This window comes from Cariama cristata, unplaced genomic scaffold (genome assembly GCF_000690535.1).
Source record: "Cariama cristata isolate BGI_N322 unplaced genomic scaffold, ASM69053v1 scaffold21727, whole genome shotgun sequence".
NCBI lineage: Eukaryota > Metazoa > Chordata > Aves > Cariamiformes > Cariamidae > Cariama > Cariama cristata.
This window is the reverse complement of record NW_009626370.1, coordinates 1-19,783: the sequence shown is the minus strand read 5'-3', so window position 1 is coordinate 19,783 and position 19,783 is coordinate 1. Positions and strand designations below refer to the sequence as shown.

The 19,783-nt window shown below is 36.5% G+C and overlaps 1 protein-coding gene across 1 annotated transcript; it reads left to right on the top strand.

Annotated features, from left to right (window-relative positions):
* Window positions 1–4,228: 4,228 nt before the first annotated feature.
* LOC104155828 (contactin-associated protein-like 4) lies at window positions 4,229–19,162 on the top strand (the record flags this gene model as incomplete). Its single annotated transcript, XM_009704018.1, has 6 exons — window positions 4,229–4,468; window positions 6,018–6,242; window positions 7,618–7,751; window positions 8,790–8,877; window positions 18,510–18,728; window positions 19,091–19,162. Coding segments are annotated over 6 exons (978 nt in total), but the record flags the coding sequence as incomplete, so codon positions are not given.
* Between the last annotated feature and the right edge of the window lie 621 nt (window positions 19,163–19,783).

Sequence of the window (19,783 nt, the reverse complement as noted above, 5' to 3'; positions counted from 1 at the left end):
GGGGAGAAAATAAGATGGCAACGAGGTCTTTTGAAAACAGTTTCTACGGTGAGATGAGAATCTTTGTGAAAAATCCATGGAGATGTAGCTCTATTTTGGGATTACAAATTCAATGCCTTAGGTTATGGTTACTACTGGACAGGATTTCAATCAAAGTTCTCTTCTTTTGAGGTTTGTTTGGATCTCCATTTGCATAATTTTTTGAGATGATGTCATATGCTGAAGGGAGATGTTTACTTCTATAATTTCAAGGAAATTTTGCTGTCTGTCTTCATGTGCAGCTTCTCAGGTTACTCAGAAAACTTTTGAAGGCTCCATCATTGAAAGTGTTTAAGGTCAGATTGGACAGGGCTTTGAGTAACCTGATCTAATGAAAGGTGTCCCTGTCTGTGTCAGGGGGGCTGGACTAGAGGATCTTCCAACCCAAAGCATTCTGCAATTCTGTGAATCTGTGACCTCCTGCTCTACCTTTTACTAACATGTTTAATGAAATAATCAGACTGTGTTTACTTAGTACTGCAAACAAGAGAAAGGCAGTAATCTTTGATTTCACTCAAACAGGAAAAATCCAGTTCTATGGTTGGTTCTGTCTAAACTGTGAAAGCTTCAACGGAAGAAGTTTACCTCAATATTTCTGCCTTTATACTTTAGCAAATATGACATTAATGTATTTAGATGAAACACTGGAAAAGCAGAAATAGAATAATGAAAAAATAATTAATGTTTATTTAGCTATGGCATAGAGTTATATAGAGCTATGTGTTATGTACATAGAATCATAGACTCATTATGGTTGGAAGACACCTCAAACATCATCAAGTCCAACCATATACCTGATGCACCCATGCCCGCTAAACCCACTAAACCATGTCTCGAAGCGCCACAACTAAAGGTTTTTTGAACACCTCCAGGGATGGTGACTCCGCTACCTCCCTGGGAAGACCATTCCAATGCCTAACGACTCTTACAGTGAATAAATTCTCCCTAATATCCAACCTGAACCTCCGTTGGCGCAACTTGAGGCCATTTCTTCTTGTTCTATAGCTAGTTACTGGGGAGAAGAGACCAACCCCCATCTTGCTACGACCTCCTTTCAGGTAGTTGTAGAGGGCGATAAGGTCTCCCCTCAGCCTCCTTTTCTCCAGGCTAAATAACCCCAGCTCCCTCAGCCGCTTCTCATAAGACTTGTTCTCCAGGCCCTTCACCACCTTTGTTGCTGTTCATTGGACACGTTCTAGTAGCATAATGTCCTTCTTGCAGTGAAAGGCCCAAACATGGTAATGTTCTTACTGTAATATTCCCATATTATGAATTTATAGGTTTCTAGTGTATATGTATGGCATACAGTTTAAAGGCATGTAAATTCTGCCCTACATTTAAACAGATTTTTTCTCCAGATCTGTGCTAAGACACATCACACTAAATGAACATATGTTTTATTTGCTGTGTGTTGGGGAGGAGCACAATTAAAGGAAATAGTGTTCTAAAACTGTAGCTACAGAAACTGTGGCTCCTTAGGAGAAAAAATAAGAGGAGAGGAAACCCTTGCGTGCTGGGATCCAAATTCTGACCTGTGCCTCAAAAGGTATCAAGAGTAGAAGATGAAGATTAGACCAAACTTCAAAGAATTTTATATTTTGATTAAAAGCATGGAAGACAATTCTATAAGAAAGAAGATATCCAAGATACTAGCTATTAGGAGAAATCTTAAAATTAGTTTATATTCACAGTAATGGACTAGAACTATTAATGGAAGGACTAGGAAATTTCTGTTTACTATACTACAATAAATTATATTGCTGTCCTCTGACTTGATTTACCATATAACTGCTATTATATGAAGAGTTAAATTTAGATCAGTTTGAATCTGCAAGGTCTGATCTGTGAAGCAAGACTAAGAAACAGTCTAATTCTGCAGGTGTTTGTAGTAATATCAAACCTAAACAATTTTTTAACAATTTTGATGATTCTTGATCTCTAGTTCTTCTAGTCCTTTTCCCAAACAATCTAATACTGTACTAACCTGTTTTGGCAGTTGCACTTTCTACCAAATTATTATGAAGTAATTGACCATTGAAGAGAGTGATTTTTTTTCATAATATAATTTGTCAAATTCTGGTAAATGTATATACATCCGTCTCCTGTATAAAGCTGAGAATTTAAAAACTGTTTTGACTTATCTACAAGCAAGCTGTCTAGCTTGTTTTCTTCAGGTAATGTTCCGGTGAATAATTGTATTAGAAGAGTGACTCTGTTGTTTGGTTTCTTGTGTTGCGGATTTTTTAATCTCTGAAAATTATTGAAGACCCTGGGAGTAAAATGAAATAACATTCACTATAGTACAGTGTACTGTGAAATCTCTTCTGAGTTTGTACAGTTATTTTGAAATAATATGGCACAGAACTGATAAAAGTGACATTTTTTAAATTTTATTCCACCAAAACAATGTTTTTGAAGTGTGACATGACAAATGATAGTGATTAATTTGAATCATATGTGTCATGCATTTCCTGAATATAATTTGTAAGGGTTTGCTATGACTGCAGCCAGTGTTTTTTGGGTAATCTGTTTCCACAACTGTAATACTGTCATGGATCAATATGATGTCTAGTTTATTTTGTGTTTGAGTTAAACTACTCTTTTGGATAATGCAAATTTTATAACTCCCATCTATTTATAAGATATTTTGATTTCTTCAATTAAATATTGTTTTTTTCAGTGGAAGGGGTAATGAGACTTACTGTTTGACTAGTTCCACTGACAGTCCACTGGTACAGACTCAGGCTTGTCTGCTCGCTCAAGCCAGCAAAAGGATCTAGAGAAAAATGAAGCATACAGTAGCCTAAGAAAGACTTTAGCAGCGGCACTCTTTACTTAAATGTAATCTCATATACCTAGTACATGTCATAGTCACCCATCAGTCAGTTACTAACATACTAGGACTGCGATTTCTTCAGGCTAAAACACTCTTTACTTCTTAGATGTATATACTCTCATTTTCTAAAGAAGCCAGAAGAAGAACTACAGCCTAAAGCTGTCATCAAAATGTTCATTTTGGCAGAGATAATATAAAATCTTCATATTGTTAAGTGGTTTTATGCTATTATATCTGTAAATAAAAACAGCTGTGTCAAGATTTTCCTTGTAACACCAAGAATTTTACAAACTTAGAAAAGGATAAAAATGGATGATCACATGGAAACATTTAACCAAAAGTTAATTGGAAATGCATGAGAATTATAGTTGGTAATTTTACATATTGTGGAGTACTTTCTGCTTTTACTTTTTAAGAGAGAGCAAATTACGGAAAATATCAGAGTAAGTTGTGCAACAAAGGACAACAGAGATCGTATGTAGATTGCACACCTTGCTAAGCAATCAGGATGAATAAAATGCTGTCAGGAAGTGTGCTAAAAATAAACAACAGTGAAAATAAATGAAGCAACAATTGTTGTTAGTGTTAGGATTGCCCTGTATCTTTATCACATGCTCTTGATAATCAGGTGTACCCTGACCAGTATTCCTCTGTAGCGAGGGGGACAAATCTTCCTATTACTCAGAACAGGCACAGCTTGCAGTACGGGACAAAGTATGTCAGGCCAGACATCAACTGTGGGGTATCATGGTCCATACCATCAGTCTGACAGACAGACAGACACACAAATCAGTTGATTAATCCATAGGATATTGAAAGAGTAAAACTGTACGGCTCATCACTCTCCCATCCCCTTTTTTCTTTTTTCCTTTTTTTTTTCCTTTCTTGTTTGTTTGATTTTTTTTCTATTTTCTTCTTTTTTTCTTTTTTCTTTCTGTTTACTTTTTCCTTTTTTCTTTCTTGGTTACTTTTTGCCTTTTTTCTTCCCCTCCCCTCTCCTCTCCTCTCCTCTCCTCTCCTCTCCTTTCTCTCTTTAAAAAAGAAAAAAGAAACCAAACAAGAAAACCAACATTTCTGGATGTTACTCCTTGTGAATTAATGGAAATACGTATCATTGCTTGGTATCTTACTGTGCAAAATCCTTGTTTCCCATTAAAACCCTCAAGAGTTGGCTGTAATTGCCTGACAAAAAAGAAAACAGATACGCTTTTAAAGCTATTTATAAATATTTTTACATGCATAGGCTTGTATCTTGGAAATCCAGAATAGACTGTTCAGGGATTCCAAAACATAAAAAGATTTTTACACATCAATTCTTTTAAATTTTTAAAAGCTCATATTAATTTATTTCAGGTGGGACAGCATCCAGGCAGAAAGGATTTTTGGGATGCATTCGTTCATTACAGTTGAATGGAATGGCCCTTGACCTGGAAGAGAGAGCAAAGATAACACCAGGAGTTGAACCAGGCTGTCCTGGACATTGCAGCAGCTATGGTAACCTGTGTCACAATGGTGGAAAATGTAGAGAGAAATACAGCGGATTCTCCTGTGACTGCACTTTCTCTGCCTATGCCGGGCCATTCTGCAAGAAAGGCAAGCATGTCTTTTAGCTTTATCAGTTGTTGAAAACAGGACCATACAGTCCAGAAGAAGATCTTTACAGTCTTTTGAAGATATTTTTAAATGCTTGCAAAATATTTATGTTTTGCTTAACATAGAGGAACATTCAGCTGAATTTGTTCAGTAAGTGTAAGTTTTGCTAAACACTATCCCCCAGAGATATGTTCATTATATACCATTTAAAGCAGGAACCACATTATCTGAGAGGATCAGCATCTTTTCTGTAATGTTATGTAACTTCTTTGATTCTTTTATGTTATATTAAAGCTAGGAACTATATCTTTTTGAATAAACTTTTGGATTTATGTCCTTCAAGTCTTCATCTCAAAACTAAGGCTAAATTTGGAAAACAAATGAAGAAGCAGAAGAACCTTAAACTTCTTTTTACTTTACGAAGCAAATGAGATCATCAGAAACAGGACCAAGCCCAAGTTTTCAGCCATTTTGAAGGAGTTATTTGGTGATGGTGCCATACTGGTAGATCATCACAAGTTGTCAAGTTTGAATTTGAAAAAAAAGAAGTTTATCTAGAACTTTTGGTGTTTGCATACAGTTCCGATCTGCTAAAAATTACTTGCTTCCTCCAGGCATTAAATGTGTTCTACAAAGTACTCAGTGGCTTAAATGCCATAACTCCATGTTACTCTAAATTAGTGAGCACAACGTCTGTCCAGCCACCACTACCACTACAAGAATAAAGGACTCATGTGAAGTCCTTCCATATCTATCGCTGTGCAGCTAATGCTTCTGAGTGAGGAATGATACTTTTTTCCTCCCCCACAAACAGCAGCAGAAACTAAAGGTCACACTCCATGTTTATTATTCTGCAGGGGCAGAGTGGCTCCTCTTGCTGAAAATGTAGGATGTCCTATAATAATAAAGTTCAGTCACCTTCTGTCAAAGATACTGAGCCAGATTACAGAAATTTCCAGAAATTTTTCTGAAGTGTGGAGGTTGTGTGTGAAAACAAAATAGTCTAAGACAGTTACTTTTAGCAGAAAATGGCTGTGAGATATCACAGAGATACAGAAGGCCTCTATGAGTGATTCATCCATAAGACGACCATAACCCAGTTTGTATTCTCATTTTCTTTCTTCTGCTTGACCAATCTCTTTTCCCACATACGTGTTCCAGGTTTAGCCAAGTTTAATCAATATGTTAGGATTCAAACTGCTGCACCTATTTCTCTGTAGGAGAAGTATACATGCAAGACAGGACATATTGGGCTTGAGGACGTGGATAAACAGGACAAAAGCAGAAAGCATGTTTAAACCTACACAAAAAGAAGCACTTTTTCATGCAACAGATATTTAAGATACATATGTAACTGGGCTTTTGCTCTAGCCCAGGTTGGGTCTTATTTTTCTCTATAGCTCTAAATACTAATGACATTTATGTTTCTTTTTCAGCTTTATCACAATAGTCAAGAATATATTTTATTTTGTTCTCTGGCAGAAAGAAAAAAAAAGAGCTTAGTCTTGTTTTGCATGATATTAAAAAACTTAATTACTTTTCATTTCAGAGATCTCTGCCTATTTTGGGACTGGCACTTCTGTGACATATAATTTTCAAGAATACTACACCTTAGCTAAAAATTCCAGTTCTCATGCTTCTTCTTTCTATGCTGACATGACACTGAACAGGGAAGAAATTACATTTGCCTTTCGAACAACACGGACACCAAGCTTACTCCTTTATGTCAGCTCCTTCTACAAGGAATACCTCTCAGTCATTCTCACAAGAAACGGTGAGTGTTCAGATACGTTGTCTGGAAACCTAATGAACATCATAGGTGCCAACTCAGGTTCACTGATTCCCAGACCTGAATCACAAACTAAGCATTGTCTTGTTGTTTTGCTATATTTATTTTTCAGCTGCATCAAGCAATGTTTTCCACATGAAAAACATTCCTCCTACTGCAATTTCAACTTTCAATACTGATGTTTTTTAATCATGTTGGCAAAAATACTTATTTCTGGAAATCCTTTAGAAATGCAGTAAAATATTTCAAATTAATTTTTTTTTTTTTTAAAGTTTGGAAATGAAACTCAAAATGTATCTAATCTACCTGCTACTCAAGCAGCATATTAATTGGAATCCTCCTGATAAATAAAGACATTAACTACTTTTTGAAAGTGCATTGTTCATTTTCCAAATTAATCAGAGGTCATTTGATTCAACTAATTTCATAAGCTACTTACATACCTATGAAAATACACATTTATATACCCATGAAAATACACATAATTGATGTTTCTGTTTAAGTTGACCATTAAATGTTAGTTGGTTCTTTCTTTTTCATTCTTTCTTCTATACCTAGATAATTTTTTTACAAGCTTTTTTATTTAAAAACCTCATAGACTGAGTTGAATCTTTGGATTTGTCAAAGGCTCTTTGCAGTCACAGTGGTTCTGTGCTCAAATGTTCTGTGCTTTGCTGGATACAGATTTAGATGTAGAATAACTCTAGTATCCTGCTCATCATGTGACTGGCCTGGGTCTGGCCTGGGCCTTGCTTTCCAAAGGACGAGTAGAAATTTGTAGCTCATGATCTACAGCTGGGAGGGAACCTCCGACAAGGAAACCATGCTGCTACTGTGCCCTGCTGTGAAAGAGTCTCTATGTGATTATATGCATACAGACAGTATGCTGGAAGTTAAGAACAAGAAATGGAAAGTGAAGTAGAAATTACTAACTGCATTCTGTTGATTTGTCAACTGCTCAGAAGTTTACAGGTCCAGACACTGTAAACATTATTCAAGAACAGTACTTGCAAGATACTGAGTTTTATTTGATAAGTCACATTGATATGATCTACCAGACCAAGTCTTTCTCATCTGAATTATAAAAGTACTTACTAAAATTTCTGCACAAATTTTAACTCCTTATTCACATTTGTAACAGTTTATGCCTCTCTTTGACATTACGTCCGACTTCCAACACTATTACTTTTCCTGTCACCTTCTTTCATTTCTCACTTATGTCCATTTCTCGTAGTTAATTCCTTAAATAAATCAAACATTTGTTTTGCTCTTCAAATGCAACTGTGAAGCATTGCATATGATCTAGACTGCCTGTTGTGTATGCACTGTACTATACTTTTTGCTCTGTTTATCCCTGCAGGAAGTTTACAGATCAGGTACAAACTCGATAGCCATCAAGATCCTGATGTCTTCAGTATCAATATCAAAAGCATGGCTGATGGACAACTGCAACATGTGAAGATCAACAGAGAGGAGGAAATGCTCTTTGCAGAGGTAATTCAGTTAGACAAAAGAAGTGGATTATCATAAAGAAGTAGAAGATTCAAAGCAAAATGAAGTAAATAGTTACAATAAGGCAATTACTCCCGAATAAACTCTGTTTTAATATCTCGAGTAAATAAAGCAAAGATTAGCAGATTCGTGATACACAGTGAAAAATCTAAGTTAGACAGTTGCTTTATTATTCATCTTGTCTATTTCAAATGATCAATACCTCATCATCATTTTATATGAAAATACAATGAATTGTTTAATGGTTAAATTTTCACAGTTGGTGAAATACGTATGACTACTCTCAATTGGTTTGGATCTTGCATTTTGTTTTTTGTTTCAGATTACATATCAAACTACAGTACAAATATATTAGCATCTAGATAATAAGTAAGGCTATCTGTCTAATTTTCTTCAATCCCTTTTATGTCAAAGGAATGTGACTATTAAGGAAAAATTTTTGTTATTTTTTGTGGAAATTTGATAATGAAATAGAAATATTTGCTTTGCTAATAGTAGATATTAGCATGTAAACACTCTCAATATTTTAAATTAAAATTTAAAAAAACCGGATGTTACAAGTTAGTATTTTGAGGCTAGAGCTGAGTTTGCTTAATTATGCATTCATACAAGCCTTAAAGGCAAGGAGTTCTAGAGGTACCCTGGGGGGCAGAGCATTTATAGTATAATATTTGATCTTTATGAACTAAATGTTGAGTGCTTTTTTTAATGAAAACAGCCTTTTTCATCTTTTTGAAAGTTTACCATTTTTATTCATCTTACAGATGAAAAAGAAAGAATCAGCCAAATCAATAAGATAAATGAAGGCTTATTAAGTGGGATGCTTAAGAAGTATCACAGCTATAAGCAGTGATCTGAGGAAGCTGATCATCTATTTCCTGATTCGTTTTTATGCTATAACTATCAAAAGCTTCCCTCAGCTCCCTTTATTTTTAACCTAGATCTTATCTGCTTTTTTGCAAAATTTGGCAAATATCTCTTCTGTTATTCCACTTTGTTCTTCATCGCACAATTCTTCAGGTTAACCAGAATGAAAGAATGAAGTTTACTCTGTCTTCAGGCACAGAATTCAATGCAATCAAGTCCCTCACACTTGGCAAGATTTTAGGTAAGTAGAACATTACAGTGTTTCTAAAACATAGATCAAAATGTCATCACGGCACATGAAAAATAATGACCCTAATCTCATTGAAAGACATTTGTTGTCTTGGATTTAATTAGACGTTGAGTCACAATCAAGGTAGAAGCTTCAGTCTTGCTGAAATAGAAATATAATCATTGCTAAGTACTTCCTGAGAAATGATGAAGTTGGTTCCATTAAAAATAATTTCACACTTTTCTCTCTCTCATTTTGCAATCAAGCATTATGAAACACCACCTTTTTTTTACTCTCAGGAAAAAATAAATCATTGAGAAATCATATACAAAGACCATAGAATGTTATTAATCATGTACCATATTTGAAAAACTTTTTGTGATTAGATTTTGATGTAAACAGTTACGGATAAGGTAATGTAAGCAAAAACTTTGTTGGAGTTACTTTTGAAAAACAAGTTAAGCTATTACAAAATATTCTATCTAACAATGATTCATCAAAAGCTGTCTGTTTCTCTGTAGTAATGATCAAAATGGAATTTACCTGCTTAGAATTACCATTTTGTCAATTTTGTTAAAATAAAATAGTCCAAATCAAAATTCTCAAAATCTTATTATTTTCATATTCATCATACTGGGAAAACTCAGTGACAGAGGAGATGTGGTGCTGGTGAAAAGTTAAAGAGTGTTTCTCTTTCCTCTAAAGTAATTTCATAGAATCATAAACCATAGAACGTTTTTGGGTTGGAAGGGATCTTAAAGATCATCTAGTTCCAACCCCCATGCCAAGGGCAGGGATACCTTCCACTAGACCAGGTTGCTCAAAGCCTCATCCAACCTGGCCCTGAACACTTCCAGGGATGGGGAACTCACAACTTTTCTGGGCAACCAACCTCACCATCCTCAAAGTGAAGAATTTCTTCCGAATAGCTAATCTAAATCTGTCCTCTTTCAGTTTAAAACCATTGCCCCTTGTCCTATCACTACGTGCTATTGTAAAAAGTCCTTCCCCGGCATTCTTGCCATCCCCCCTTTAGGTACTGGAAGGCTAATCTAAGGTTTCTCTGGAGCCTTCTCTTCTCCAGGCTGAACAGCATCAACTCTCTCAGTCTATCTTCATAGTAGAGGTGCTCCAGCCCTCTGATCATCTTCGTGGCCCTCCTCTGGACTCGCTCCAGCAAGTCCATGTCCTTCTTGTGCTGGGGGCCCCAGAGCTGAAGGCAGTACTGCAGGTGGGGTCTCACCAGAGCTGAGTAGAGGGGGAGAATCAGCTCCCTCAACCTGCTGGCCATGCTTTTTTTGATGCAGCCCAGGGTATGATTTGCTTTCTGGGCTGCAAGTTCATATTGCTGGGTCATGTTGAGCTTCTCGTCATCCGGGACCCCCAAGTCCTCCTCCTCAGGGCTGCACTCAATCCATTCTCTGCCCAGCCAGTATTTGTGCTTGGGATTGCCCTGGCCCATGTGCAAGACCTTGCATTTCGCCTTGTTGAACTTCATGAGGTTTGTGTGGTCTCACCTCCCAAGCCTGTTAAGATCCCTCTGGATGGCATCCCTTCCCTCCAGCGTGTCAACCGCACCACACAGCTTGGTGTCATTGGCAAACTTGTCGAGGGTGCCCTCAATCCCACTATCCATGTCACCAACAAAGATGGGGAACAGTTAAAGTCTGTGTTGCTACATTCCCTTATCAAGTAAAGGTCCATTTGTACATTCTTCCTCTAATAACACTTTTTGTTGCAACAAAATGAAAATGGAGCTGATATAGTTTGTGATATATAGTAACTAAGACTATGCTGACCTTTTCACCATTTTGTTATTAGGCTGATTGTTTTCACCCTTCCACAAGTGGTCTTAGGCTAAGTGCAGAATAAATAGGTTCACTAAAATACGCCTTATTAGAAAAGATTATATCTAAGTTTATAGATCTTAAATGTTTATAATTTCATATGGCACACAGTTTATCATCATTACCAAAATCAATTCTGTTTATTTTAAATAAAAGCAATTTTTAACAGAGATTATATACCATGTTCCAAAACAAGATCAGAGAAATCAACTGCCTCCCTCTCTAACTCTGGTGCTTCAACATTTAGCCAGTAAGCCTGCAAAGGAGTGATGGTTTCCCATTCTTTAAAAATCTCTTTAAGAAAGCTGAAGTGTCAACAGAGGCTTTTTGTAGAAATAAATTCAGGAAACTGTGATATGTGACATCAAAGAAATAGAGTTTTCATCTCAAATTAGCATAGACAATATATTACTTTATCTAGCTCCCCTAGGCTTATAGGAACTATTTACATGTTTTATATAATACCTATCCTAAACCAGAAGATAGAAGAGTTTTCTTCACATTCAGTTGTATGTGGTTTAGTTTGGAGGAATTTTATTACTATGTCCCTGGGGTGCCCCTCCAGGATCCATATATCTACCACTTTTCATATAGTACCTTTGGGAACAACATAACAGCTTTGGTAAATTAATGTTTCTGCCATTGTAACAGACCCAGAAATACTGTCCTGGCTATGATGGTAGACAACACCATTATGTTTTCCCAAAGAATCTCCTACTAACAAAGCATTATCTGAAATAGTTCATCATGCCACTGGGTGGGAGGCAGTAAGTCTCTGCCAGTTTCTGTCTGACCGTTGTCTACATTCAAATAATGTAAATCCAAAACAAAATATGTATGAAATTTTTTTTCTACTCTATTGTGAGTAAAAATTTAAGTTTTACTCTTTCTGTCACATACATGTGTGCATACATGCACACACACACACAAATCAGTTCCAAATATACCCTCTCCTATATGTAAACTTGACTAGAAAAAAGAACTTAATGAAATCTTCAACTTCACGACAGAGAAACATAATTAAGGTGATTTCTGACCTATCATTGTTTAGAAAAGTAGATATGCAAGGGGATTAATTGAGAAAGATTTGAATGTGATATTTCAAGAGTAATTAATTTAATAGGTTGATGTATAAAATCATAGAATCATAGAATGGTTTGAGTTGGAAAGGACCTATAAATTTCTTCTACTTCCAACCCTCATGCCACGGGCAGGAACAACTTTCACTAGATCAGATTGCTCAAAGCCTCATACAACCTGATCATAAACACTTACAGTGAGGTGGCATCCACAACTGCTCGGGCAACAACTGTCCCACATCACACTCATCATAAGAAAAATAAAAATTTTCCTTATGTTTAATCTAAATCTATCCTCTTTCAGTTTAAAGCCCAAACCGCTTGTCCTATCACTACATGCCCTTGTAAAAAGTCCCTCTCCAGCTTTCTTGTAATCCCTCTTTAGATACTGGAAGGCTACTATAAGGTGTCCTCGGAGCCTTCTCTTCTCCAGGCTGAACAACATCAATTCTCTCAGCTTGTCTTCATAGCAGAGGTGCTCCAGCCCTCTGATCATCTTTGTGGCCTCGTCTAGACCTACTGTAACAAGTTCATGTCTATCTTTTGCTCAGTAGCCCAGAGCTGTACGCAGTACTCCAGGTGGGGTTTCATAAGCATGGAGTAGAGGGCAAGAATCACCTCCCTCGACCTGCTGGCCATGCTTCTTTTGATGCAGCCCAGGATACAGTTGGCTTTCTAGGCTGTAAGAACACATTACCAGCTCATATCCAATTATTCATCCACAAGTATCCCCAAGTCCTTCTCCTCAGGGCTGCTCTCAACCCATTCTCCCCTGGTCTGTACTGATGCTGGGGATTACCCTGACCCAGGTGCAAGATCTTGCACTTGGCCTTGTTGAGCTTCACGAGCTTCACATTGGCCCACTCCTCAAGTGTGGGCATCCCTTCCCTCTAGTGAAACAACTGCACCACTTGGCTTAGTGTCATCCACAAACTTGCTGAGGATGCACTTAATCCTATTGCCTATGTTATTAATAAATATATCAAACAGTACCGGTTCAAGTGTGGACCCCTGAGGGACACAGTTGCTACTGATCACCATTTAGACATTGAGCTGTTGTGTGCAACTATTTGGATAAGGCCATCCAGCTAATTCCGTATCCATCAAATAGATGGTTGTGTTTTCAATTCCGAGAGTGTTATCTAGAACAGGTAGAAGAATAATCTTTAATATATAACAAAATGCATACAATGATAATTGTTTTAATAATGATGGTAACCAAATGTTAAATAGCTTAAAATGTATTAAATAATGAAATTTAAAGGTCATATTTATAGACTTGAAAAGAAAAATCCTAATTATTGTTTAGTTTTGATTGTTTGGAAGAGCTCAGTGTAGCTGATCTGTTTCCTTACTGGAAAAATAACTAAGGACCTCTAATACAAACAGAAATGTATATTATTTTGTAAAGGTAGATTTTATTTATAAAACTCACAGTCTAGAAAAGAACTGGTATGTAGATATGCACAGAGAATGGAAAAGAGAATGATCATTTAAGCATAATTTTAAAGCAATATTAGCTGAACTATAACCTACTAGAAGAAAATTGTTTAAAGTATTTCAAAACCCCACAAATGGGTGAGAAAACTAAACCAGGTATTTAAAATGTTTTGAAGTTTAATAATTTATTGCAGTCACACTCACATAAGGGTAATATTACAATGACCAGTACAGAATTACAGGTTTTGGTATCTTTGTTACGAAGTTCCGTATCAAAGCTTGCATCAATTTACTTAAAGATGTTTTTGAGGCAATGTATTGAAATGCACATTTTTAGGCCAATAACAGCCTCTTTTAATCAGAACTAATGCTGTCTCTTCCGAAGAAACCACACTGTTATAAAAGTTCAGAGGTGGGAATTTCTTCAGTTATACGAAGGCTTTGCATCATCACAGTAGTGTGAAGCATGGAGTTACAGCAACCTGTGGGGACACTCAGCCCAATTTGTCTCAGTTTACAGAATCTGTCCTGAAGAAAATGTGTGTTATACTTCTCTCCCTTTCAAAGGAGAAATGCTATTGAACAGCTGCTGTTTCTTTTATGCATCTGACTGCTTTGGGTCCTAATTTCTGTGAAGCCATGTCTAGAGATGGAAGGAGACTTTGTGAAGGCAGTAGAAAAAAGTAATGAGTGTTTGCTGTAGTGAAGAGGTCTAAACAGAAGAAGGAGTAACAAAATATGAAATTATGTATTTCTTGTACTTTGAAATGTTCTTCAGGAAAACCCCACAAGTTCTAAAGTAAGTCAGAAAGCATGGATTTTCTAAGAACTCTCCTCAGTTGGAGAAGTATTTGTCTGAGCTCTTCTGCAGTTGTACATAGCTCAGTTTTTTTGTTGAAAGCAAATCTGAGAGTTAGCTGCTGAACTAATTTTGAATTTCCAGGAAAAAAAAAATCAGTGTTATTCCTTACTTCCCAGAACCTAAGGCTTCCGACGTAAAGAGTTCTGAATTTATATCATGCACCATTGTGACAAAATAGTCAGGGAACTAGGCTGTGTTGGGACTCAGCAAAATATGGGAAGATTAAGTTGTGAGGAAAAAGAGAAGCAGCACACTCAGTCGCAGAGTTCACAGGATACGAGCCAAAAGGCTCTTTATGTTTTTTTTCCTTCTAAGAAGATATTTTCTCTCAAAGCACCCCACAGTGTAAGAAGGCTGTAAAAAACCTCTCTTTTTACAGCAACCCACTGAGGAAGTAATTCACTTCCACTGAGTAAAGCCACGTTTGCCTGGGACAAAGCTTCCCAGACTTCCCCAAGGTTAGAGTGGTGAACTGCAGGCAATGTTTTTCTTCAGTGGGAGTTGTTAACCTTTCCATGTCAACTGAGATAAAGATAGGCTTTCAGCAAGAATTACTTAGGTCTGATTTATACACAAAGTTTCACCAGCCTCAGAGAATGTGTGTTTTTAAGCCAATTCGCTTAAACGAAGGCATCACACTGAATATGGACATCAACAGTGTAAAATATGGTTATTTCAATAATAAATAAAGGCAAATTTTCACTAGACTCTCACTAAATCAATTTTCAGGTATTTAATAGAGATACTTTAGTTTGATGAAATAATTCTGTTCGCAAAATATTTTCCTTCTAATGTTTTATTTTAAATTTTTTTTCTACTCAATCTCAGCAGTGTGACAAATGATAATTCCACAATAACACCCACTTGTGACTTCCAGTGACAGAACTATCTATTACTTCCTGTTAATCAAATTACTTTCTTTACTGGCATTTTTTTCAGCAATAAACTGCTGAAATGAATAGCAAATTAAGGAAAAGGGGCCCAGAGAGTTTTGCGGTGTTTTTAGAAGATATTCTTTTGTGCAATAAAATCAGAAAAATAATTGTTTAATGATACATTTTTCAGCAATTTATCTCCTCCTGGTCATTTCAATCTGAATTGTAAGTGAACTTCAGTAAAATAATGTTGTATTTTGTCATATAAAAAAAATAGTAACAGCATAGTGGTATTTATGTGGTCACATATTAACCACAGGGAAAAAAAATCAAGCAACCAACCTATATGATGCAACTGAAATCAGTGGGTGTATAGGTGTAATCAATTTTAACTGTAATAAGCACTTTTAATGTAAAAATCCTGGCGTTAGTAACGTTTTCATATCAACACAGGCTGGTTGCACAAACGTGAGATTTTGCAACAGTCCATTCTAAGCACATTGTTATTACTTCCAGCTGGTAATTTAACTGTGAAAGTCAAATGTGCATTCATTTTTTCTATTGAGCAGATTCATAGAGTCATAGACTGATGCAATATCTTGAACTGGAAGGGACCCATAAGAATCATCAAGTCCAACTCCCTGCTCCTCAGAGGACTACCTAAAACTAAACCATATGACTAAGAGCATCATCCAGACACTCCTTGAGCTCTGACAGTCTTGGTGCAGTGACCACTTCCCTGGGGAGCCTGTTCCAGTGACAGACCGCTGTCTCAGTGAGGAATCTTTTCCTAATATTCAGTCTGAACTTCCCCTGACCCAGCTTCATTCGATTTCTTCATGTCCTATCACAGGTTACCAGAGAGAAGAGATCAGTACCTCCACCTCCACTGCCCCCCTTAAGGAAGCTGTAGACTGCCATGAGGTCAATCCTCAGCCTTCTCTTCTCCAGGCTGAAAAAGCCAAGGGACCTCAGCTGCTCCTCCTGTCTTGCCCTCAAGACCTTTCACCACCTTAGTAGCCCTCCTCTAGATACACTTTATTAGTTTGATGTCCTTCTTATATTAAGATGCCCAAAACTGCACAGGCTATTTGTGGTGGGGCCACACTCATGCTGTGTAGATTGGGACAATCACCTTTCTTGACCGCTGGTGATGCTGTGCTTGATGCACCCCAAGACACAGTTGGCCCTTTTGGCTGTCAGTGCACACTGTTGACTCTTATTCAGCTTGACATCAACTCAGCCCTCCAGATCTCTTTCCACCGGGATGCTTTTCAGCCTCTCATCCCCTAATTTGTATGTATAAACAGGATTATCCCATCCCAGGTGGAGAATCCTACACTTACTTTTGTTAAATATCATACAGTTGGTGATTGCCCAGCTCCCTAGTCTATCCAGATCTCTCTGTAAGGCCCCCCTACCCTTGAGGGAGTCCACAGCTCCTCCTCATTCAGTATCATCAACAAACTTAATGTACATTGGACTCCTGTGTCCAGATCATTTATAAAAACATTAAAGAGCACTGACCCTAAAATTGAGGCCTGGGGAACCCCACTGGTGACTGACCAGCAGTCTGATGCAACCCCATTTACTATAATTCTTTGATCCTGACCCATCAGCCAATAGTTCACTCAACATATCAAGGACTTGTCTGATTTCGAGAGAAGATAAGATTGTGCAGGAACATGAAAAAAATTTGAAATCTTCCAACATCATAAAAGCAGAAAAGTCAAAGCTAGTCTTTTGATTGCACAGTTCTTACCTTAAAATGTTCTGCTAGGAGCTGTATGTCTGCTGACTTTCCATAGTACCTCACAGAGGAAAGGTGGTTGAAGCAGAACTGAAGAAGGTTATTGAGTTTGTGTTGAACTCAACAAACTCAATAACCTTGAAAAAAAATTGAATGCATTTAGCAAATTGATTTCTATAAAGATGCTTAAGGATACATAACCACAGTTTACTATAAAATACAGTCTCTGATAAACAACTTGTGTGTGTGTGTGTGATTTTCAATCAGTTAAATTTGACTTAAACACTAGAGTGGGAAGTGTTTGTCTTCCCTAAACCTTATGATTTTTACTAGCAAGATTGCTTGATCTAGTAAAAAATTTTACTTTATCCCATCAGTATTTTCTAGTAAGTCAAGTGAACAGTAAGGATTTTAAATATTTAATTTCCTTTCATATTATACACATACAATGTTTACAAAATGGTTTGTACAGGAAATTAGAAAATAATAGAAACTACTTCCCTCTTCAGATTTTCAATCCTAGTAGTTAGAGACATATATTTTTATCACAAGGGCTTTTAGATATTTTTTGCTTGCCAACTCAAGTTAGTCTTTTTCTTAAGACATCCAGATCTAGCAGATTCTTCAGTGCAGTGATGTAATCATCAGAAGCAGTGTATACTACAGAGAGAACAAAGGTAGTTAAACATTCAACATTTTACGTGATCCATCAGTGTAGGTAAGCAGACTTTTGGCTGACATCCATCTATCTAATATGTCATCATTGCAACAGGCACAGAGCAGTTGAAGAAAATGCTGCTGTACTATTTTGCAACATTCTACCAAAACACATTAGCCAGTTTTTCACTATTAACCTAATTGTATTGACGAGTGTACATTGGTATTTCAAACTGTTATGATAGCCATTGTGAAGATCACAAGTTCATTCACAGTTTCTAGGATAAGTTGGAGGTGGAAATGAAATTCCCATTTTATTTGCACAAAACTTGAAAACTTACTTTCCTTAAGAGTCCTCTTTGAATAATTAGTACTTCCAGAGTTTTTGCTTAAATTAGAACTGTCAAAGTAAATAAACTGTTTTTCATTTCTATAGTAGGCATTAACTGGTGAATAAATAGAGAGCTCTGACAGGGTACATACCTTCAGAAAGGCAGCTCAAGAGACTAACAGGTGGGGGAGGAGGGCTCTTTTTTTTTTTTTTCCTTAGTGGGAAAGATAATGGTATCATGTTTAAAATGCATAGTAAATTGGAACAACATTCAGTTTTTAGAATTTCACAGAAAATATCTTCATAGATTTCCAGGATGTGAGGTCTTCAGAGAGTTTTTGTTTTGACAGACTTGATGGTGAGAGGATGGAGTAGATATATGAACCTGTGGAAAGAATATGATCCAACAATGTACATATTTATGAGAAAAAATATAATAAAATACGTATCTTTCATGAATGCAGGCTTCATCCTTATCTTTTTGCAGAATGAAAAAGTGTTGCATTTTAATCTAAATATTTCAGCTACATTTGAATCTTTTTGCTTTGGAACTTGCTATAGTAAGTTAAAAGCATTTCCCTCAGCAGCGTAACAACTATCATCTGTTAAAAAATAAAGGTTGAATGTATCTGACTGTCTTTTCATTAAAGACAGACAAGAAAGGGATTCACTGAATCTACATATGTTGCTGTAGCTAAAATATACTCAGAGGAACACAGGTTAATTATTCATTTATTCTTCTGTCACTTTATTTTGTACATTTTCACTATGATTAATTGTGTTCTGTTCCTTTTGATTAACAGAAAACAGTGATGTAGATGAGGAGACTATGAAGGCAAATTCTCAGGGGTTTATTGGATGTCTCTCTTCAGTGCAGTTCAACCACATTGCTCCTTTGAAGGCTGCACTGCACCACAGCAGCTCAGCCCCCATCATTGTAAAGGGACGCTTCACTGAATCCAACTGTGGTACTTCAACCGGAGCTGACTCAACATCAAGTGAAACAACCCATTCATTTGCAGGTAGCATATGGTTATCACTTGTTCTGATCTCTGAAGCAAATTCTAAATAGAGTACTCATGACCTGAATCACAACTGTCTTTTTTTTTTTTTTCCATGTGTGTTAACATCTCAGGAGTAGTTTGAAAAATAATTCTCTTTTGTATCTTCTTATTTCCTTTTCTCTAGCCTTTCTCTTTTCCTCTGAATGTTTACGTTTTTCTTTTTATCTCTGCAAAGTATCATCTACATCACTGCTCTTCTTTGCATGCTTACTGACCCACAGTACTGCCACTACCATACTGTACACGAGCCTTAACCATGTGAGAATTTCTTGAAAACTCTTCTTCTATGTGTCTGTCACTTTCCTTTTTTTCTGCTGCAGATCACTCTGGACCAATAGATGAGGGAGAACCTTTAGCTAATGCAATCAGAAGTGACTCTGCAATTATTGGAGGTAATAGGGACTATAACAACTCCATGGGAACCTTTTTTTTCTAATAGCTGTGAGTCTTCCAATGCTGAAGTCAGGTCAGTTTAGTTTTGTGTGCATAAGGACACCAGAAAAAAGGCTTCATTTTATTATAAATGGTAGACAGACAAAAATCAAGCATTGTTTTAAAATACAATCAATAGCTCCCATATTTTCTTATTGCATAAACTTACGACATCAGTGTTTCTATATATTGGAACATTCTGCTGAAACACAAGATACTAAGAACAAGTTTTCAACCTGCCTAATGCTAATGTCTATGACTTTAAAAAGTACTTGGATATTTTGTGACAAATAGCATATGTTTAAGAAAGAACAATATTTGCTGCTTGACTATGCCAAAAAATTACATCTTTCTACACAGTCAAGTTCAAAATCTTCTTTAATAGATCTGACTAACACAGATTTTTCTTGAGAAAATGAAGTCTAACACTGCTTGAACCAATCCTTTGACAGACTGAAGCAAGTTTCATTCTGGTTCTGCATTTGGAAAGCAATGTGGTCTTGGACAGGCTATCACTTGAGTTGACTAACAGCTTAAAAATAAAATGCATGTTAAAATAATAATAAAAATAATAATAAAAA